General features: G+C 43.6%; 1 protein-coding gene across 1 annotated transcript in view; it reads right to left on the reverse strand.

Moving 5' to 3' along the window:
- The window catches only part of INSYN1 (inhibitory synaptic factor 1), a 139,163-nt gene extending 134,621 nt beyond the window's left edge, over window positions 1-4,542 (reverse strand). The window contains exons 1-2 of the mRNA XM_061595075.1: window positions 3,420-4,542; window positions 1,800-2,766 (exon numbers count right to left, since the gene is read on the reverse strand). Coding sequence (XP_061451059.1) covers window positions 1,800-1,961 — 162 coding nt within the window. The 5' untranslated portion in view covers window positions 1,962-2,766; window positions 3,420-4,542. The remainder of the gene's footprint in view (window positions 1-1,799; window positions 2,767-3,419) is intronic.
- Window positions 4,543-18,123: the final 13,581 nt, after the last annotated feature.

Raw genomic sequence — 18,123 nt, forward strand, 5'->3', positions numbered from 1 at the left:
AGTTCATGCCTGTCAGCTTCCTCTTTCTTAGCCTCATGGTTGTCCGTACAGAAATCAGCAGGGGAAAGGATGAGAGCAAAATTAGAATGTGTTGGCTCTGCTGGTCATTGGCTCTGGCTCCACCTACTGTTGGCTTCCATGCCTTCCACCCTATCAGTCCCAACAGCCACCAGCCACCACTGACACTCTCTCTGAGTGATTATGTGGACTTGGCCCACAGGGAGAGGAAAGAGAACATGTAATGGTGACAAAGCTGGCTCACACTGAAGACATTTATATACTGCCTTTTATCAATGATTTAAAGATAGTTTACAAAAACTCAAAATATACACAAAACAAGCAGATACTGTGCCAGGGGCCCTCAAAGCCTGGAACTGGTCCTATTGGCAGATTTTATGTATTTGCTGAATGTATGCATCTGTTGAATTTGGGTGCCTCCTCCAGACTGTCAGTCTTTTGAACGAGAGATTCAAGTACATAATGGAAAACACCCCAAAAGCAAATCGGAACGAAGGCTCTTTGCTATACACCCTCCCTGCAAACAAATCAGAATGAATGCTCAATAAAGAGTGGGCATAGTCTAACCTCACTGTAAGCTTTGTGCAAGCAAACCAAGATGAGTGCTCCAGAAACAGGTCATCTGGAGGAGCCTTTTCACTACACCAGGGATGAGGAACCTGGGCCCCCCAGATGATGTTGGTGTAAACCTCCCATCATCCCTGATCACTGGCCATGCTGGCTGGACTGATGGAAGCTGGAGTCCAAAAACATCCGGAGGGCTGCAGGTCCCCCACCCTGTATGAAATGGGGCTTTGCTCTAGACAGCTATGTTGCCCTGTCTCCTGCCTAAAGTGGATCACCAGGAGGTATTTTTTTTCAGACATAGATTCTGCTGTGCCTTACAATTTGGGCTCAAGCTGTTAACCATAATGAAAGGCTTTGTGAGATACCATTATATTTCACAACAGGGTACATGATGCCCAAGAGCACATTGGGCAGTGCAGAAAACAAGTTTCCAAGAACATGGCATTACCTTATCACTCTGCTTCATTCCATGAAAGGATCATCACAAAAAGTTGAATAGATGTCATGAACTGCAGTTATGGCAATTTTGGCTTCTACTCTGAAAAGAGTGATGGCCCAAACTTGCCATACTTCCTTCGACTCTACCAGGTATTCTTTCTACACTTGGAATTTTACATTCTCACTGTGTCTGGTGACAAAACTGTTGCATTTCTTGCAATTACTTTAGCACCTTTGAGCTACACCACCTCCTGTAATGTCACCATATCCCATGAAATCAAATTCAACCTACAGTGAAAAGCACACGCCAGAGTTTGTGGCCAACAATAATAAAAATTCAGTCCACACTTTTGCACAGCTTTAAGACCACCTAACCTATGTTGCAGCATGACTGCGAGCAAAATGGGCATCCACAGAATCTTTACACAACCTTTAAATTACCACTGCCACCCATGGTGCATTGTGCTCCTTAGTGAAAATACATACAGAGGCTTTTGAAGTGAGACAAACCAATATAATGCCAGAGAGACGTAGCTGGTCTTCGAAAGCAGAACTAGGAATGGAATTATCCTACAGGCTCACTTATCATTCCTCAGATGCTCTCTGCTCCTTCTTCAGATTTATATGTAGTTTTTGTTTCTACCCCTGAACCTAGTTTATGTACAACAAGATTACAGCTGCTTGACCAGGCCCTTGCAATATATTTCCTTTCTCCCTGACCCTCAACCCCAGATATTCTTCACATCCTCCCACTTGCATTCATGAAACACACTTACTTCACGGAGTTCCTTGGCTACCTCCTTGAGTTCCTGCAGGATACCTTCAAGCTGCCCGATCACCATTTTCATGCGCCCCCTGATGCGCTCCCTCTCGCTGGTGTTACTGCCGTCGGTAGCGTTGTCAGTGGGCTGCCTATCCTGCAAGCCCCGGGAGTTCATCCTTCACAGGGTGCCGGGAAGCTGGGGCAGAGCTGCGTTGTGCATCCTGCTTTTGCCCAGCCAGACTGTGCCTCCACGGAGCCCCTCTCGGCTGGGGAGATCTCCACATCTTAACGCCCACCCACCCCTGCCCCAGAAAGCCCCAGCCACACGCTCACCTTCTGCCACCTTTGGATCTCCCCGCCCTAGCTGGATTGGGGCAATTAAGCTGCGGCAGTTGGGGTGGGATCAAATAAAGAAAAAATCCAACAAACACCCATCTGTCCCAAAAAGAATTGGATACAAAAGAACTGAAATGACCATCTGACTGCAAGGCTGGTTGGAAAGGACTGCCATGAACAGCCAACCTAAGGGGTTAAGGCTTTAGTGTTTGCACTCCACTCTGCCAGCTCTGAAATGCCAGGGTCTAGATAAAGTGCAGAAAGGAGTTAATAGTCCATGCCAGTCTATGCCATGGTTGCTGTCCCAGCAGAGAAGGCATCGCCGCCCAGCTAGTTCATCACTGTCCCTTTGGAGAATTCCCTGGAGATCCTGGAGGCAATGTCTTGGTGTTGGTCCTCAATGTTTTCTCCACACTTCTCCCACAGAGGGTTCCCCCATGGGGCAGGAGAGCTCTGGCACCGCTGCCATCTATATCCACCAGGTGGGCTTAGCGGGGTTATGCAGGGCTCCCAGCCATGACCAAACTTTGCAGGTTTCTTTGCTGGGAATCTCAGGAAGCTCCTTAAAATGACAAATCTGGTTTTAAGCATAAAAAGGGGGCATCCGCGAGATGCTGGAAGCACAGAGAATTCCACACTACTCCCTGCATAGAGGAAGAAAAAGAGAGGAAATCAGCATTGTCTAGATGCTCATCTGGGAAATACCAGGAATATTCCAAATCACTTAAGAACTAGCATGATCAGAGCTTCCCTGTGCTAACTTTATGCCTGGGGGGCACTGAAGATCATTCTCTTTTCACCAAGAAGAACCACCAGGTAGGGTTTTGCTCTAATTAAAAGAGACCCCTGTCTCCTCCAGATGGATCATCCATGCTTTTGAGACTACCCCTTTGTCTTGCCCCAGAAACTCCATCGCTTCCCCAAAAGCAGGTCTAACTTTGTCCTCCTGACAGATCAGTCACTTGGGCAAGGATCACCGTGAAATGTCAGCATCACATCCATCCTCTCACACGCACACCAAGAGAAGATATACACATAAATAGATCATGTGTGCATGTGTGCACGCGAGCTGACTTTTACACAGATCTTGAGTATCTCTTTCTCCTGGCCACCACATATACACTTTAGCATCCCCCCCCCAAGATAAATTAAAAAGCCACCTCCTTCTGGGCCTTCAAACAGCAGAGCCTATATGGACTCATCTGGCTTTTAAAAACAATATCTTAAAAATTTCCTCTGCGAAAGGAAAGAACTGCTGGGTTTTAACCCACTAAGATGATTTAAAGAGCCAACTTACTAGCAAGGCAGCTGCTTTCAAACCCTGTAGAACCATTATCCTCCAACCGGACTCCCGTTCTCGCTTCTTTCTATGCCTTTGGACGTCACAAGCAGATTCTTGGGTCCTCTCTTTTCCTCCAAGACTGGCCGAGCATTGACATTAGTGATGAGCTATCCGGTATATCCAGTAAAAATAAAAACCAAATCCAGGATATTCCCCAGACACACACACATTCACATCTCTCAGATTAACTCTTCAGTTGCACACGGATGCATTGTGATTATTGCCCTTCTGGTTTCCTTCAAGTATGGAGGAGAGCAAGAAGTGAAGGGGGGGAAATAGGAAACTGTGCCCACTCCCTGCATGAATAGAGAGCCCCTGCTCCCTCCCCGCAGCCAGCTAGCCAACCAGCTGGGGAGATTAATCAGTTCAGTTCAGAAGCTCTGGTGGTGGAGCCTTTCCATCTGCATAGCAGAAGAGAGCATCTCCACCGGCTCATGGGCCCTGGTCTCCAGTCCACAGGTGACATGGCTCCTCCAGTTGAAGATGTCTTTGGGAAGAGGAGGAGGAGGAGGAAGTCAGGGTCCTTCTCCCCACCTCATCCTCCCTAAAGCATAGGATGTTGCTAGGTCAGCTTCTCCCCAGCCAGCCACCCTTAGAGCTATTCGACTTGGCAATGCAACCCAGGAGAGCACTTCTCTGCTGCGCGGGCTGTCTTTGGACCCGTAAGTAGCTGAGCTCAGATGCTGCTCACATCTTGACAGAGGAGCCCCTTACTGAAGCTGGCAAGACGAAGGCAAAAAAGGAGGTGGGGAAGAGAGGGACACTCTTCTTTAAAGCTTCAGGGTTCTTCAGTTCTGCCGTGACCAGATTATGATGCCCGGTGCTCCATCAGAAAGGAGAGCCATGCAGGAAGGCAGAGAGAGAGAGAGGGAGAGTTGCCGGCTTCTCTTCCTCCTCCTTTCCTCTTGCAAGTCAGATCTCCCAGCATGTGCTCGAGCTTCTTGTGTTGGCTGCTCAGCAAGCAAGCGTGAGCCTGTGTGTGTGTCAACGTGCTGCAGCTTCCTGATCCACATCCTCTCTTGCTAGTAAGCTGTGGAGCATTGCACTGGTCCCCCCAGCATCCTCGCAGACTGCCTGCTTGAAGGCTATTGCTCAGCTTAAAGACGCTTAGCTTGTGCTGTGTCAGAAAATGGGGTGGGGCCTTGGCAGAACTGGAAGATTTAAAGGGCCAGAGCCTTGGAAAATCCAGGCTGCAAGCAGAGTGTTGTTTTGTTTCTGTTTCTTTTTTAACCATTTCTGGGGCCATCTTCAAAAGCGTCTGCATGGGCATGGTTGCCTCCAGACTGTCACTATTTTGTGAGACGCACATGCTGAAGCTTTAGTGCAATTCAAGTAGATTAAAGGGGCCTGATGCCCTAGTACAGCACATCCACTTCAGGGTTTATTCTAACTTGTTGTTTTTCCTACTGCACAAGCAGCCAGCACTCTGTCCACCCCTGAGCTAGTCAAGTAATTAGTCCCATAATATACTATTAATATAAAGTTATGAAGATTTTAAACGAGCCAATATTTATCTTCATTTTCTATTTCTTTTTATCTTTTCTCGCCTATTTCTATTTTTAGAAGCTACCTGGCTTCTTATTAAATCCCACATGCTCGACTGCACAAAAACGTATTTCACACTGCACAGTTATTATTTGACAGTGCACAAAATGTTCCTAGCTGCACGTTAGAATAAACCCAGATCCACTTTAAACAACAACAGACTTTTTGTGGTTTGGCATTTGGGAAGTGACAGGGAAATGCATATAAAAGTGTGGGGTGATTAATGGGAAGACATGTAAACACCCTGCGAGCAGATCAGGATGAATGCATGATGAACGCTTATTGCCATGTAACAGCCCCATAAACAAATGGAAACAAATGCTCAAGACTGGGCATAGCCTAACCACCACATGTTTTGTGCAAGCAAATCAGAATGCATGCTGAATAAACAGGTCGTCTAGAGGAGCCCTGTGTGTGATTTAAATTCTCTATCTGAAATGTGCCTGTCAAAGCTATACATTGTTTAAAATGGATCATCGGATTATGATTTGTTCTCTAGCTAATCAGTATTAAAAGTGTTCAGAAGTCATGCGTTCCAGCTGGGGACGGGAGAGAAATTTGATTCAGTTCACATTTAAAGCCGAATCTATCATATTCCTATTTCCCCCCCAAAATATGAGAACCTAAACACAGCCATTCTTCGAAATTCGCACTTATCTGAAATTTGAGATGCAGTCCTCAAGCCAAGCAGTGTTTACAAAAATGCATATATTAGGGGGAAATGTGCATAAATATGAGTAAGTGAAAATAGCATACAAAATGCATTATACTGGGAGAAATTGCTTGCAACAAGGTGTTCATCAGTCAAAACTGTTTAGTATGCAAAGTTTGTACTAAAATGCTGAAGAATTCTCATGGGGATTTTTTTTTAATCACAGATTACTGCAGAATTGTGCAGGACTGAATTTACAAATGGAAGAATGAGAAATGGAGAAAACCAAAACTGACACATCCTTCCATTCCTACTTCCAGCCCAACACACATTCCTGAGAGGTTTGTTCTGCATGTGGTCTGGATTTGGTTCTGGGTTGTAGTACACACAATAAAATGCTTTTGCATTTTCACAGTGGCTCAGTGGGAGAACACATGCTGTGCACGCAGAAGGACCCAGGTTCAATCCTGGCATCTCCACTAGAAAAGGGATCAATAGCAAGCGAAGGGAAAGGCCACTGTCCTGATCTGGTACAAGGCAGCTGGTTATGTGACCTTTGTTACGCGTGCATGTAAGTGCATGTTCTTAGAGACTGTATCTGGTGAGACCTACTTAAAACTGTCCCACTCTGCAGACTTTGGTCTTCTAAGGCACCAGATATACAGGAATGTCATCAAGGAAAGACTTGCCTCCATATGGGCTAAACAAGTTCCAGCTGCTCAGCCCAACTGTGTCCCATCAGAGGGCTCTCCTGCCTAGTTGTCAGAGCAACACCAAGAAAGACTAGGGATAAGAGCAGGAAATGCCACATAAAAAGCCTGACACCACAGGGACACCATAAGATGGTCCGGAGGCTGCAGCTGGTGCAGAATATGGCTGATAGGCTGGTAAGTAGGGGACCATGGGTCACCGGTCTTGATGGGACCATGGGTCACCAGTCTTGAAAGCACTGCACTGGCTGCCAGGGAACTACTGGGACCAATTTAAGGTGTTAGTACTAGCATAGAAAGCCCTAACTGGCTTGGGACCCAAGTACCTAAAAGACTGCCTTCTCTAATATCAATCACCTTGGACCCTACAATCAGTAGGCAAAGCTTTGTTGGTGGTGCCACCACTGGGGGCTACCCGACTGGTATTGAGTCATCACAGGGCTTTTTCAGTAGTGGTTCCCTATTTGTGGAATGCCTTCTGTCTCCCTCATTAATGACTTTCGGGAGAAATTTGAAAACATTCCTGTTTACCCAGACATTTGATGGCTGAGAGACACTGTTCCTAGCAACCTTGAGTCCACTGACTGAGATAATGTTTTTCACTGTTTTAAAATATTTTATTATTGCTGCCTCCCTGGACTCCAGTTTCAGGAGGAAAGCCAGAATATAAATCAAATAAATAAGTTTAATTTCTGTTCCTGATAACAAGCTTGAATGTGGTTCCTATTATGAGAATCTTAAGGCCACTGTAAGGGCCTCTTGGGGCATTAAATAGATATATCTGCTTTGCATGCAGAATGTCCCAGATTCAATCCCGTGGTATCTCTAAGTAGGGCTGGGAGATATCCCCATTTGAAATCCTGAAGAGCTGCTGCCAGTCAGTGTAGACCACTGTTCTTCAACCTTGGGTCCCCAGATGTTGATGGACTACAACTCCCATCATCCTTGACCATTTACCATGCTGTGTGGGGATGATGGGAGTTGTAGTCCAACAACATCTGGAGACCTAAGGTTAAAGAAAAGAGGCATAGACAATCCTGAGTTAGATGGACCAGTGCTCTTATGTACCTTACATTGGTTCCAAGTAAAAGATATAAGTATTCTAAGTAAGTAAATTATGAATCCTCCATTATCCATTCAAGATATGCACCCAAAGGAGCTTACAACCATTAAAACCCATAATACATCAGGAATATGTTGGTGCTGTATGCCAGTGCAGAAAAAAAAGGGTGTGAACCCTGAATGCCTAAGGAGGGAGTTTCAATGTGTTTATTGTATAAATTCTTTGAAGAAATAGTTTATAGTATAAAATGCCCAACGCGTTTCAGCCCATCAAGGGCTTTCATCAGGGGATATAGTTGCTAAAAACTCTATATGCACCGGAGGTGCAAAGTACAATACTGCAGCAATCAAGTAAATTCTCTAGTCTTGATTGCTGCAGTATTGTACTTTCGCACCTCCGGTGCATATAGAGTTTTTAGCAACTATATCCCCTGATGAAAGCCCTTGATGGGCTGAAACGCGTTGGGCACTTTATACTATAAACTATTTCTTCAAAGAATTTATACAATAAACACATTGAAACTCCCTCCTTAGGCATTCAGGGTTCACACCCTTTTTTCCCTGCACACCATTGAATGCCTTCCACCTTCCTTTCTAGCTGTATGCCAGTACCTTCTGACCTCTGGCAGTTAATGACTAAGGGCACAATCCAAATCCCAGCTGCTCCCCAGCAAGGCTGAATGGAGCAGCGGGACCACTGCCACATCCACAGCCCTGCTGCAGACACTGGCTGGGACAGAAGGTAGGGAGAGTATGTGGAAGGTGAAGGAGCTGGCACAGTGATTGGGCCCGGATCAGGCTGAATGCATTCATGTGATGGCAGTGGAGCTGGCTCAGAATCCAACAGATCCAGGGCCAGTTCAGCCCAGTAGTGCTTGGTGCCTATTGGGACTTGTGGGTTGGAAAGCAAGGAGCCCAACAATAGGTGGAGCCAGAGCCAACTAATCCTAGCTTCATCCCCATTCTCTTTTACAAGGGCAACATTAATGCTAAGGAGGAGGAAGCAGACAGCCAATGTCAGCCTCTGGACGGGTTGTAAGTAAGAAAGCAGGTGGGCTTGAATGAATCAAGATGGGTTGGTAGGACAGTGCCCCATTTGTCCTAATGGATCAGCCTCCATTGGTTCAGCCGCTACCCATTTGAGAGCTTTTTTGCTGGCTATTGCCAGCAGAGATCCCATTGGGGCACTTCCAGTCGCCTGGGCGGAATGGGAAGCTCCACCCAACCCATCTCCCAGCTCGGTCCAAAGGGGTCTAGAGTGCACCTGTAGTCCAGAATCTGGACCCAGGGACTGGCTGGTAGTAAAAAATATTGAATTAAAAAGGATTTTAGGTTATGAAATGCCCCTAAATTCTGTGTTATTTTTATCAAATTAAATGAGAGGCCTAGTGAAACAAGAACATAAGGAACTAGCTTCTTATATGTTGGCACCAGCCAGAAACTTTGATGTAAAAAAACTGAGATTAATAACAATACAATCTATTACAGAGTGGATTTAGAAAGTGGGTGAGTTTGTTGTACTGGCCAAACTGACACACTACATCAAACTAAAAGCACAAAGAGAAAGACAGGATATTTTCATGGCTAATTGGATTATGTTTACAGAATATTGCAAGGAATATTGCCGACGTACATTAATTACATTTACAATGTTTGGATAGATCAGTGCAGGATGCTCATAAGCTATTAAAATAAATTGGGGTTAGTTACTGTAAGCAGGTAATATATTGACGTATATGGACGTATAGTTTTAGCAGACAATGTATTTCTCTGCTGACAGATTAGTGTATCAATCAGGATTTGCTGTTTGATCATGAATTTCTCATTGTAAACTTTTAACTAATGACTATTTTTCTTTTCTTTTTTGTGACCTGAATGTTACTTGTGTGTAATGTGTAGTACGCTATATAATAATAAAGATGAATACACTAGATGATGATGATGATACAATAATAATAAAAGGGAGAAAAGAAAGAAAAATACCAGCCCCCCTATGTAGCCTTTCTGAAGGGAAGGGTCTGAGCTAGGGGTGGATCTGTCCATTTTGGTTCTCAGCTTCTCATTTTTCTAAATTCAGTTCTCCACATTTCTGCAGCAATTTCTGTTTTTTTTAAAAAAAGGTCATGAAAATTCTTCAGCATTTTAGTGCAAATTTCTCCTTTAATTTTTGTATGCAGTTTTTAAATCATTCTTGATTCATTTTACACCATTATTAAACATAATCAAACAGCAAAACTTCATATATGCATCATACAACATTAACAAACTTAAATACTCAAACATAATTTTAAATAAACTCATATTGGTTGGTGTTACAGTGCATTTATAGAATTCAGCTTTTAAATCCAGGATGTTTTCATTTACAATTTTCCGTTTATTGCTTATCTTACTTGTGCTTATACTTTCCCTTTTCTTTTTGGACATGGGATAAACCGGAAGAGAGAGGGGGGAAGACCCACCTAAAGAAACCATGTCCATTGATATGCTGGCAAATGAACTTGAGCATGTTCTTCCTGGTTCATGCATTGTACACAAATATACCAAGTCAATATGAATGTATCTCTTCTACTTTGACTGCTAGAGACTGAGTTTTTGTGTTAGCTTATCTCACAATGCATCATTCCAGACCAGCTTATACCAATATTCTTTTAACCATATTTTGAATAATGTACACATTTTTGCCAGCAATTTAACCTAAATGCATTTTTGTATGTTCATTTCATCAATATATTAATTTTGTGCACACTTTCCCTTGGTGTGCATTTTTGTAAACATTGCTTGGTTGGGGAACTGCATTGCAAAATTTGGATAAATGCAAATTTTGAAGGATGGCTGTGTTTTGGTTCTCACAATGTTCCAAAAAGTGAGAATTTGATAAAATAGGTCTACTCTGAATAAACATTAGTTGAATGCAACCCAAATTTCCTCATTTAATCATGCTAAAATGTATGTGGTATAGACCCCATGTTCTATTCAGGTGGTCCCCACAAGGCATCCTTGATGACCCACAGAGTCATCCTCCTCTGATTCTGAGCTTGAAGCTAAGTCCATGACAAGTTCTAATATTGCCTATTAGTGCTGCATGACCCTCCTAGCTTTTCTCTGCTCTCTCTGTGTCATTGTGGGTATGTCACTGCCTGTCTTCTCTCTCTCTCTCTCTCTCTCTCTCTCTCTCATCCTTTCATAGAATCCTGGGCATAGAAGATAGGATCAAGCACTTATTTGTATGCTATCAAAGCTGCAGCTTCAGATACATCTAATGCCCTTTTCTCATCAGCACTATTAATGATACTACTACCTATACTATGAACCAGCTCAGAAAAGCAAGCCAACCGCCTCAGAGGAGAAACAGTGACATTTTAACTCCCCCCCCCAACAGCTTTGCTTATCAAGACTATCCATTATATTCTTCCTCACCCATCCTGCACATTTCAAAGGATGGCTATGTTTTGGTTTACCATTTCAGAACATGTGAATTAGGTAAAGTCCCCTTTAAATGCAATCTGAATCTATTTGCTCCCCTATCCCTCCCTGGGATCCTCCAGATGTTGATGCACTCCACCTTATAGCAACCCTAGCCAGCATGGCCAATGGTCAGGGATGATGGGATTTGTAGTCCAACAACATCTGGAGGACACCAAGTTCCCCATCCCAATATTGGAGCCTTCAGCAATGTGTATTGAGGATGGGGCAGAAATCTTTGGGATGACAAGAGGGCTGTTGTATGTTGTATGACCTCTGATTTTCATTTCTGGAAGAGGGTAAGAAAAATCAAGACAGTCATGTGAAAAACAGGGCAGGTAAACTGATATTTGCACTTGTTTGGTTTGTATCTCCCAGCAGAAAAGCCACGGAGTTGCTTGACGCTGAACAGCAGATGTAAGCAAGCCTTGATTATTCTATAGTGTAGGCTGTAGCTTCAGAACTGGTGACGAGGAGCCAGTGATGAATTAATCACCCTGGATTGTTATGAGAGGTGCATTTTATGGCCTTTATCAAATTCTCTCCCCTCCCCTTCCCCCATTTTCTTTCTGTGTTTATTTATGATTTTTCTTAGAATATGATTAATTGGATATTTTGCTCTCCCAGGAACACAGAGTTTCCAATGATATGTTATTCTTGGTCCAATGTGTTTGGTGTTTCAAGTCCTTAGCAGTTATAAACCCCCATCCTTCCTCTCTCTCTACCACTTCCAAACTGCCAAATCTCTCTCTCTCTCTCTCTCTCTCTCTCTCTCTCACACACACACACACACACACACACACACACACACACACACACACACACACACACACACACACACACACACACACACATTCCTTCTCCATCTTCTCAGCTTGAGGGGTGTCAGTTGTCCAAGTTCGGGTGAGTATCTCTTGCACAGCCACAGAGAGGTCCTCAGCTATTAGGAGACCATGTCCTAAACCAGGGGCGGGGATGTCATTGGTTTACAGCTCCCATCATTCCTGACCATTTGCCATGTTGGCTGACTGATGGGAGTTGGAGTCCAACAACAGTATCAGGAGAGCTAACGATTTCCCAATTCCCTATCATTATTAAACCATTAGTTCCTATCAATGATCCATCAGTCGACCATCCTGTGCTCTTAAGCACAAATCAGCTCAGCAAAAGAAAAGTTGGCCAGCAGCTATCACAATATGTTACTCCAACTCCTATTCTATTTGGAGACTATGTCTGTCAGATGATGAGATGAAGTGATATTACAAATGACTTGGGCAAGCACTCTGCCTCTGAAAATAATAATACAAATTGGAGCAGCTGTCGGAACCTGTTAGATCTCTATGTGGCTGCCCCATCTGGTGAACCACTGAACTGTGGGTGGCAGCCTTGTCAGTGAAGTACCTTCAGCCCCTGGAGTGTCTCTCCCCAACCTGCCTGGCCATGGGGTCCTTCTGAAAAGGAAGGAATGTAAAAGACTTCATGTTCTAGCTTAGCCTTGCTCAGCAACATGGTCTTCCTGAGCCCTGGTTTCTTCCTGTATACTTGGTTATTCAAAGACCAACTTGCCTCCTGGTTCACTCTTCAGATTTGTTCTTTGGTCCTGACAACTGGATTGTCCCATGGCTTCAGATTCCCAGATCCTAGCTCACCTGAGTTTACTTTCCATCGTCTAGCCCTGGCACCAGCTCGTAATGGTCATTTCAAATGCAAGATGAGATTTATAGTGCTGGAAGTTCTTTTCTGGCTTGGATTAAAATCTAACAGAAAATGACCCCAGTGCTTTCCCCCTGCATCCCTTCCTCCCAATCAACTCTCATTGCTCTAGGGAAATTATATTTCCCACAGTTTCTAGCATGCAGCCACATCAACATGCCATGCATCAAAATTGCCTCTCTCTTTTCTTCCATTCCACTGCTGGAACATCATGAAATGTAAAAAGATGGGGAGAGATGGAGGAAGCAAGTGGCAGATATGTAGGCCAGCCATCTGGAGAGGGCTTGCAGGGAAAATTAGAAGAGGAATTGGCACCTGTTATGTGCCCAATGACATCACTTGGGGGGTCGACATTCTATACTGGGCTCGTAATACATTAAGCCAGTGGAGGCTGATAGCTCCATGTTAGTGGGGCAGTGGAATCAGCACCTTGGATAGCTCCTTGACAATCTGGACTAAAATCCAGAGCGGATCACACTGTCCCACTGACATAGCACCATCAGCCACCAATGCATCCAACTATTTTCTGCCTTTTGAGGAAATAGTCCAGTTTTTCTGAGCCCAGTTCTGAGGCTGCCTGACGGTGTTCTCCCTGCTGTTAGTTTTAAGTTGTATCACTGTTGTATATCACAACTGTCACCGTCAGTTTCCTAACACCTCTTGTTTCAGAACCCAAGTCAGGAAGGGCTGTTAGTTAAATGGATACAGAGTACAGCATCTGAAAAGCCTTTGCCATTCTTATTTCTGATTATGTGAGAAGACGGGGCATTTCAAGGATCCACGAGTGTCTCTCTTTTCATGGGTAACGTGTTGGAGGTTATGTTGCCTTGCAGATTGCTAGTGATTATTTCTGTGCTGGCATTTGTAGCAATTGCTGCTAACTTTGTTCTTCCCAGTCAATTGTATATTGTTTTAGCACTGTCTCTTGATCCAGCTGTTTAAACATCTTCTTGAAAGCTTTTTCTTTTTGTTCCACTAGTCATGGGAACTGTTAAACTCAGCTAATGATGATATATGGGCATGGATTGTGTTAGCACTTGCACAGCCTTTGATATTCTATTGATTTGTGATGGAGAGAATATGGGCTTGCTTTTACTGTTCTATCAGCTCTAATTGGGCTAGATGGACCATTGATCTGGCATGGAATAAAGGAGCCACAAATGCCTGTCATGGACTCTGAACTTTTTATCTTCAGTGACAGGAAAGTAATGAGAAAGTAGTATACATTACTAGTCTTCAGCGAATAGGTGGATCCACAACTGGATCCCAACCTAAGGGAGGGGTGGTTACATTAACATGTCAGGATCTGTCAGCTCTTGAGCTGAAATTGAGTGAGGCTTCCTTATCAGAGGAGGAATCCCACAATGAACCATGATCATGGAAAAATGGGGCACCCAGAGGGATCCCTAAGGTCATCCTTTAGGATCAAGGATGGGGAACCTCAGGGCTGAGGTGGTGGTGAATGCGGCCCTCCAGACCTCTTTATCTGGTCCTGAAGCCTCTCCCCAGTCCACACCACTTCTTCTCAAGCCACATCTCTCACTGCTTCTGCTCCATTCTACCTTCCAGAATTTTTTGCCTAGCTGGTGCTGGTTCAAAAGCATTCCATCAACCTAATAGGCCAGTATAGATTCAAATTCATACTTTGTCTGCTACCTGCTGCTTTTGCCAATCCATTTTCTTTAATGTCACAAAAATTATTGATATTCATATCAATATTTTTAAAGGAAATATCAACAAATGAAAGGAAGTATCAATAAAATTATCATACGTAATATCAAAATTTTGGCATGAAATGTGTTGGCTGTTTTTGAAAAAAGCCGTGGAAAATTGCTATATAAAAACCTGTTCTGCAATGATTGAGAATAAGTGAATTAATGGAAAATTTGGTACCAAATCTGAACTGGGTGGAATTCTAACACATCCCTACTCTGAACATCTCAAAATAACCACTGGATCTTAAGAGCAGTGGAGAGAGTGAATCCACATTGAAGCTCATTCCTGTCAGTGAAGCATTCATTTGATGGCATGAGATATCCCCTATAACTCCTTCTTGGGAGGAGGAACCATGACTACTATCAATGGCTACTAGCCATGATGGCTATGCTTTGCTTCCACGATCAGCGACAGCATACTTCTGAATACCAGTTGCTGGAAACTGCAGGAGGGGAGAATGTGCTTGGACTTAAGCCCTGCTTGTGGGCTTCCCAGGGGTATTTGGTTGGCTACTGTGAGAACAGGATGCTGGACTAGAATCATAGAATAGTAGAGTTGGAAGGGGCCTATAAGGCCATCAAGTCCAACCCCCTGCTAAGTGCAGGAATGGGTGACTAGATGGGTCACTGCCTGATTCAGCAGGTTCTTCTTATATTCTTATATATTAAATTATATGGCATGAAATGTGTTTCCTCCTTTGGGGAGGAAAGGCAAGATGATGATGATGATGATGATAGATGCAAAGTGTTAGCTGTTTTAATTGGGTTAAAAGCATTTTGGTAGCCTCTTAAGACTGTCAGTGGCTAATAGTCATGATGACTATGTACTGCCTTCTGTATTAGAGCCAATATGCCCCTGAATACTAGTTGCTAGGATTCATAAGTGGGAAAAGTGCTCTTGTGCTTCCCATAGGCTACCGTGAGAACAGGATGTTGGACTACATGGGCCATTGGACTGATCCAGCAGGGCTCTTCTGATGTTCTTATGACTATAAGTACAGTCAGGATCAGGGCACCACTATATTCCAGGAAGGGTGGGGTAACTGGGGTTAGTAATTAAACCCCCAGGTGCTCTCTGTAAGTTATTAATGAGGAATGGTTTGAGGGAGGGTGAATGAGTGCTGCAGAACAGAAAGAGGATGTAGAGGGGGAAGAAGGGTCTCACTATCACATCCCCTCCCATTGGGTGCTCATGACCCCAGGCATCTCCTCCCCCTGGGAGGAACCAACACGCATCTTCTGCCCCAAATGGTGATGGTGGTGATGTTGCAGATTGGCCCCTTCTGAAAGCAGGAGCAGCATTATTGTCTAAAAAGTGGTGTACAATTATTGCAGTGGTGAGATTTTCTGATTTCTTTACTGGCATGTTTTCTTTTGATATAGTATTAGGGCACATTCCTTTAAAACACAAATCTTGTACAGTTTTTTTAAAAAAAATACAGAAGCACAGATGCACAAATATATGCACATCCTGCCATGTGGGTAAAGACAATTAAAGGCTATTTTTAATGGAAGAAGGGTGAGTATAAGATATACCCAAGAGGCAATACAACAACAAAAAGCCAACATAAGTAGTTTTTGATACAGCTGAACTAAAGTGAAACATTTTAAAGTCTCATTTGATTTCAGTATAAGGCATTTAAGCATGTGTTTAACTCTTCCACTTTAAATCAATGGGACTTATAGTGCAATCCTATACATAGTGTAATCAGACATTATGTCCTATGGAGTTAAGTGGGTCTTATCCCCAGGCAGTGAAATCCTATACATGTCTAATCAGAAGTAAGTCTCACACAGCCCAATTTTGTCCACTGAAATAAAAAAGTCTGACTGTGATCCAATAAAAGTCTGCTCAGATGTAAGTCCCTTTGAGCTTAATGGGATTTACTCCTAGCCACTGAAGTAAATAGGGCTTACAGTGCAATTCTATGCATATCTTCTTAGAAGTAAGTCCCAGGCCCAGGTAAATGGGAATAGGACTACAGATTAAAAATATGTTTACCTTTGGGCTGAATCTGATCCGACTCAGCATAAGTCAGCATTAGGATTGCTGGGCCTGGCAACCAAGAGGTCTTCTGTATCTTTAAAAGTCGTGCAGGGGGAAGGGAGAATTCCACCTTGTGGTTTTTCCCATTACAGCGTTGCAAGAACATCTGCACTTGGCTGACTTTCTCTTCTCCTAAAGATACAGGATCAGTCTCAGGCCCTGAACCTGGCAATCCCAGTCAGCATCCTATTTTTCTTACTGGTAACCAATGTGATTGATGTAGAGTAGATACAGTATATGCGCTGTCTTTGCTGCTACATTTTATTTACATTTGTGGATATCAGTTTTCATTTCTGCCAAGCATGACTATTTGTTGCATCCCAGTTTAGGCCCCAGGAAGTTGGAAGAAGCAAGGGGTGTATGCTCCTCCCTGTCACACCCAGTTTCGGAAATGGATTTCAATTCAAGCTGGTCAAAAAAACCACAACTCCACAAGGTTGAGGTTCTAAGAAAGTGCTTTTCAACAAGTTGATTCAGATTTGTGCTTAAAGGTGGGGAGAAAGAGAAGCCCTGAAGTTGACAACTGGCTCGTTTTTCCAATCCAGAAGTTAATGTAGACTCAACAAAGCAGACTCCAAGGTTAGAAATACACTCTCTATTCTGCCAGTTCCACTGCGTCTCCACCTCTCTCTTCTGAAAACAGAGGCACACAACGCTAGTCAAACCCCATCCCTTTTTACTGTAAAACCTGGTGGGATCAGGTTGAGTGCATTTTTTAAAATTCAGCTTCAAGGGATTTCAGGACTGATCAGCAGATCAACCCATTCCCCCTCTAGGTTGGCTAATGGAAATGCTTTGCTTTAGGTGACTAGTATATTCACAGTCCAAGTTTCTCAGACTGATCCTTTTGCTTGAAAAACCTGTCTTGGAAACTAGCTCTTGGGACCTCGATTCACAGGATGCTCAAGCTGCTTTTTTGAAGGCTGTTGGTTTTGTTTTTTTGTTTTTGGAGGAAAATTAACATATAAATGCTCACTCTAAACTAAAGCAAGTAGATTGAATAAATGATGTTTTAACTTCAAGCTATATATTTCAAGGTCTGTCCCTGCTTATTTTGCAAAACCTTGCAAGCTTCCTTCTCAGTGGAAGGAAGTATAGATGAAGGGCTTTCCAGGAGAATATTTGATAGTGTGAGGGTGGAGCAGAGCAGAAGAAGAAGGGAAAAAAATAGGAGTCAGAGAAGAGACTTTACTGCGCTACATTTTATAGATGCAGTCACCACTCTGAACTTCCTTAAAAACAACAAGGAGGCATCCCAAATGGAACCTGCTAAGCAGTCAAGGGCTTTGGCTTTTCCATCCCTACTGAGCTGCCCTGGACTAGAATCAATGTCTCCAGAGCTCTATAATAATGTGCCTTTTAAAAGCATTATGAAATCGATAAATGCACTTCAGATTGTGGTGATGGCGCACCAGCCTCAAAGGGAGGAAAGAATTGCTAGGATATTTTTTTTAAAAAAAAAATCCTGCAGACTTTTTCACTATCTTCATCCTTGTGATTATCCTCAAGCTGAGATTTCATTCTCTCCTGAATTCTGTGGCACTGGGGTTTCATTTCATGATGCCATTCACTGAAGCAGGAGAACACGCCTTGGAGCTCCATGGCCCATTGTTCTGGCTTGCTGGAATCACCATCAGAAAGGGTGATTCAGTCCCAGATGGTTCTCCCCTAGCTCTACCTTTGTGGCACCATTGGTTCATCATCATCCTGGCTGTCAGAACCAGGCTGCATACCTTGGTACCTTAGAACCCAT

Source organism: Rhineura floridana, chromosome 14 (genome assembly GCF_030035675.1).
Source record: "Rhineura floridana isolate rRhiFlo1 chromosome 14, rRhiFlo1.hap2, whole genome shotgun sequence".
Lineage (NCBI taxonomy): Eukaryota > Metazoa > Chordata > Lepidosauria > Squamata > Rhineuridae > Rhineura > Rhineura floridana.